This window comes from Octopus sinensis, linkage group LG4 (assembly GCF_006345805.1).
Source record: "Octopus sinensis linkage group LG4, ASM634580v1, whole genome shotgun sequence".
Lineage (NCBI taxonomy): Eukaryota > Metazoa > Mollusca > Cephalopoda > Octopoda > Octopodidae > Octopus > Octopus sinensis.
In genome coordinates, this window is record NC_043000.1 from 68,932,166 (window position 1) to 68,937,966 (window position 5,801).

Below are 5,801 nucleotides of genomic sequence, written 5' to 3' on the forward strand. Positions count from 1 at the left end.
ATTCTGCTGAGCCTGACTTTGCCTTTCATCCTTTCGGGTTGATAAAATAGATACCAGTTGTGCACTGGGGTAGATGTAATCGACTGACCCCCACCCCAAAATTTCATGCCTTGTGCCTATACTTGAAAGAATTGTTCTTTTCTACACTAGGCACAAGGCCCGAAACGGCGGAATTTGAACTCAGAACGCAGCGGCAGACGAAATACCTATTTCTTTACTACCCACAAGGGGCTAAACACAGAGAGGACAAACAAGGACCGAAATGCCGTTAAGCATTTTGTCCGGCGTGCTGACGTTTCTGCCAGCTCGCCGACTTACTTGAAAGAATTATTATTAATAATAATTCTTTCAAATTTTGAGGTGAGAGGCAAGTCGATTATATCGATCGCAGTACTTGACTGGCACTTTATTTTATCGATCCCAAAAGGAAGAAAGGCAAAGTCGACCTCGGTAGTATTCGAGCTAACTACATAAAGCCAGAAGAAATGTCGCTAAGCATTTTTTCCGGAATGCTAACGATTTTACCAGCTCGCTACCTTTTTTAAAATTACATTTGCCATGCAGTGGGATCGAACCCCGGGATGAGATAAACTCAGCATTCATCAGAAAAGGTTGAAAGAAAGTCTTGTGCACGTCAATGTAATCGGCTACCCCACACACCCGAACTTGTTGCCCTTGTGCCAAAACTCGAAACCAATTTACTAGGAATTACAGTATGATGTGGTTTATGATCAAAATGTCTAGTTGGTCACTTCTTTATTTATGCTAGTGTGACGGGTCCCTATAACTTAAATGTGCTGCGACAATCTGCCATGCAGAAGATTTGGAAGATATACAGTTTTATTTCTAGCAAGATAGGATACCCCCACACCACTATACTAAAATAAGGGCCTACTTTGATGAGATTTTACCAAAGAGGTGGAAGAGGTTGCCTTCTGCATCCACCGGACCACAGACTGAACGACCTTTTTTGATGGAGAGATTTAAAAGGCAAAGTTTACGGTACAAAATCAGCAACAGTCGTTACATTGAAGGCAACCATTGAACGAGAATGCTGAACAAAATGTTTCTTAATGTTTGCGACTGCTTCGTGCCTGGACCAGAACAGTCATCAGCTAGCAAACAGGAGTTCGAGAGAGTTGGTATGTGAAAGCACGTGTTTGGATATATGAAAAACAAAATAGAATGAAAAAACTACCGAAGACTTGTATTCCTTATTTAATCTAACTTGTGTTGGTGTTCCAATGGCACATTGATAAAATGGAAAGATTGCAAATTGTGGTAGTAGTTGCTTTGTGCATTTCTCAATGTGTTCACTAAAGGGTGTCATTCTGTATTCTGGGAATGCAATCTGCTGTCAGTGCACAGTGCATCTGCGTCTGAGTGATAATCCCGTGTACCCTATGTAGTTCTGGTGGCAGCCCGAGCATCTTATAACATAAATCAGGTTTTCTGATGCACAAGTAAAATCAGATTTGATTTTGAATTTTTGTCTTTCTTTAAAAAAAATTCTGATCCTTTAATGAGGACTTGACACAGTCCTTAAATCGCAGCCTTGGTTTCTGTCGGGGTCCCTTTCCATTTACACGTTCCCCATATAGCATCTGCTTAGGGATCCTGCTATCCTTCATTTTAATAAGGTGTCCAGTCCAAGGTAACCGGTAATTGTGCACCATCGCCTTAATACTCAAGATATCAGCTGTCCTCAGGACCCGTGTGTCTGGAGTTTTTGAGATCCAGCCAACATTCAGAATGTGTCTGAGACATCTCTAATGAAAACGTTCAAGGACCTTTACATGACGTTTGTAAACGGTCCATGTCTCACATGAGTAAAGGAGCGATGCCAGTACACATGCACGGTACACAGCAATTTTTGTTTGCTTTGTGATGCCATGCTGAGACTGAAGAGACCGGAAGGAATAAGTTGCTCTCTGTAGCCTGAAAGATATTTCATCATCCAGGGAGCAAGAACGGCTGAGAGTGCTGCCCAGGTTGAGAAACTTGTCTACCACTTTCAGAATTGTTCTTTCAACCAAGATAGCTGGTTCCACATATGGATTTCCTGGTGCAGGCTGGAACATAGATGTCAAAGTAGACAATGGAGCACAATGCAGTCCTCGGACCCGCTGGATCCTGTCATACCGTTCGACCCATACCAGTATGGAAGAAAGACTCTAAAAGATGATGATGATGCGCATGTGTGGCTGTGTGGTAAGAAGCTGTTCCTCAACCATCTGGAACTGGGTTCAGTTTCACTGCGTGACACCTTGCGCTAGTGTCTTCATCTATAGCCTCGGGCCGACCAAAGCTTTATGAGTGGACTTGGTAGATGAAAACTGGAAGAAGCCTATCGTGCACACACACACACACACACACACACACGCACACATGCACGCACACACACACACGCACGCACACACTCATGCACACACACACGCACGCACACACACACGCACAAGCAGACACACGCACACGCACAAGCACGCACGCACACACATACGCACGCGCACACACACACACACACACACCGCTTGACAAGTGGCACTGGTGTGTTTATGTCCTGTAACTCACCGGTTCGGCAAAAGAGTTGACTGAATAAGTACTAGGCTTTTAAAAATAGGTCCTGGGGTTGATTTGTTCATCTGAAACCCTTGAAGGAGGTGCTCCAGTAAGGCCACAGTCAAATAACTGAAAGAAGTATAAGTTAGAAGATGATGATGATGATGTGTGTGTGTGTGTGTGTGTGTGTGTGTGTGTGCGAGTGTGTGCGCGCGTACATACAGACACGCACTCGTGCAGATCGATCAATCTATCGATCGATCGATGAATAGATAGATATAGCTATATAAATATCTTTAGGAACATAATGCCATTTTTGATAGTGTACAATTAATTCTAATTAATTTTGGAATCTGAAATATTTGCTGCTGAGGTAAGTTAGTCCCTTAATTAATTAATACTCATTTTATCGCATCAAGGAGGCAATATTTGATTTCAGAACAGAAGAGAGTAAATACTGAATAGTGCTTTTTTGGCTGATTTTATCTGTTTCTTCGTTCGAACAACTGTCTTGTATTGATTAAGTGAATCGACACAGATTATGCGGATAGCTACGGTTTTGTACGGAGATTACCGAACGAGGAGCTACTTCCGTAATCTGTGGTAAGTGACAACTGTAGCAGAAATAAACAGACGTTTCCTGAAAAGCAAAGGAAAAAAAATGATCGGTCGAATGATGCGAAGTGCCAGTAAGCGCAGCGATAATGTGCTGTTATGTTTGCTAGTTATTGTTTTCTTCTGCGTATATCGCGTCCGAGCAGAAGACATCCAGTATTGTTCATTCTTCAGTAACCGTGCACCGTCGCCGCAACCAACTCTGAAGAACTGCACATGGTTTAAGAGTAACAGTTGCTGTATGCAAGAAGAAATTGCTGCCACCTTCGGTAATGTCAAACCATTACCTGGTGCCAACGAAAAATGTCAGAACTACCTTAACTACCTAATGTGTTACATCTGTGCCCCAAACCAAAATGTATTCTACCTTCGTGAGAGATTGACCGTTTGTAAAGAATTCTGCAATAATTTCTATGAAGCTTGTCGTTACGCCATTTTGAAGGGATCAGTCATTGGAAATTTATACCCTAATGGCAGTGAATTCTGTCTCAGTCGGAGCTTTAAAGTGGACGATGCCAGCAATGGTAAATGTTTCAACCATGACTTTCAGGAGGAAACTACTGATGGTGTAATGTATACTGTCTATCCTCTGCTCGAACTACTAATTGGAGCACTGTTGTTACAATGCCTTCTAGTCTGGGAAAGCTGGTCTGTAGGTTAGTAGTGATCTATCAAACGAAATTGTTGACTAAAAACATGTTAAGAAACTATAAATATTGTTATCTATTATCACCCGATTTGGTCCATTTCTACAGTAGAAAAGCAGAAAAAGATCGACTGCTACAGGTTTGTTAACTGATGATGAAGCTATTTTGGTTTCTTGTGTTAATTCAAATCAATAATACTTCACCCTCCAAAAACTGACTTAGTGCCTAAGACAGAAAGAAATATAGTATGGCTATCACCTATACAAAAGATTATTTATTTCAATTGATATCTAAATTATTTAGAGATAATTACAAACTCTATATTTCTATATATGTTTGAAATATATGCAAATATAGAGAATGATAAAAAAAAATTGAATCTCAGTCCAACAAATTTTCTTTAAACAAATGTACTTTGAAAATGTTGAATTTTGTGAGAAAAACTGCACCATCCAAAAACATCATCAGTTAACAAGCCTTATGAAAATGACAGCATATTTATTCTATTAACCAGAAATTTTTACCTAAATTATTTTATCGAACTGACAAAAAAATGATAGTAGTAGATGTAAACTTGATCACTTTTGGTGTGGGAAGGGTTGTTACAAAAAAAATCAACATTTTCATTTTATTTTCATGTAGCAATAATTCTCTTTACAACATTCCTATTTTCCTTCTTTTTTCTGATTAGGTCATGTCATATATATATTTGTGTGCGTTTCCTTTTAAAACTTCTACTTACGCACTTGTTTATTAACTTTTTGTTTTCACAACCACTATTATTGTTATTAAAGTTGGTGTCCCAGCAACTGAAACCAGTAAAAGAATATTATCATCCTTATCATCATCATCATCATGTCATGTCCTTCTTCCCTTTCCATGCTGGCATTAGAGTTGGCATGGGAAAAGGATGTGAAATTACCTGTATAACACTTGTTGACACATTTCGGATCTAACAAATTATTTTTATCACTTTTCATTTATTTAAATCATCTTCAGATACTTTGACAATTACAATTTCTGAAGCTCACATGTTTTTATCGATAAATTTTTGTTCAAGCTTTGACATAAATATTCATCACCTGTATCATCATCATCATCATCATCATCATCATATATTATTACAGATAATAATTATGATCAGTTAATTACACTTAAAGATGTTTTGCAAAGTAAATAGAGTTAAGTACCCTGTACACAAACTGAACACAATTCCTCATGTAAGATAAGATCTTACAAATTGTAGAATGAAACTGAAAATTAGAACCTTAATGACTAAATCATTAAGTCACATTATCATACTATAATTATAATAAAATCTGTTAATTCATAAAGTAGTTTACTATATTATATATCAACCTCATAAACAAATCAAAGTGAAACAAGATCAGTATTAATTTTGATAACTGCCAAGATGGTCAACATAATTCTTCTTCATTGCACTGAAGGTGGAAAATAACTGTCTTCCTTGCTACAGAGATTTCAATTCCACCATTAGCTAAAAGAAACTTTTATTATCCTACACTTTTTTATGACTAAACTGCTACTAAGTCATTTTTTTAAAACCTCTTTCACATTCTCAATTTCAGTATAACCAGACATAATTATAGAAGAAATACTTCTGTCCATTTTATAACAAGTGAAATTTTTAAGATACCTTCAAACATATATATATATATTTATACATACATATTTATTTATACATATATATGATGATGATGATGTATATATGTATGTACAAATATATATATATGTATATATAAATATAAATATATATATGTATATGTATGTATATATGTATATATAAATATATACATGTAAATATGATATGCATATATATATATATATATATGTATATATGATATGCATATATATATATATATTATATATATATATATATATATACACATATATACATCATCATCATCATGTATATATATATATACATGTATATATCGTGACGCATATTTGCCATTTGAA

At 36.9% G+C, this 5,801-nt stretch overlaps 1 protein-coding gene across 1 annotated transcript in view; it reads left to right on the forward strand.

The window, feature by feature from the left end:
* Nucleotides 1-2,973: 2,973 nt before the first annotated feature.
* The window catches only part of LOC115211022, a 23,111-nt gene continuing 20,283 nt past the window's right edge, over nucleotides 2,974-5,801 (forward strand). Inside the window, exon 1 of the mRNA XM_029779869.2 lies at nucleotides 2,974-3,830. Coding sequence (XP_029635729.2) covers nucleotides 3,221-3,830 — 610 coding nt within the window. The 5' untranslated portion in view covers nucleotides 2,974-3,220. The remainder of the gene's footprint in view (nucleotides 3,831-5,801) is intronic.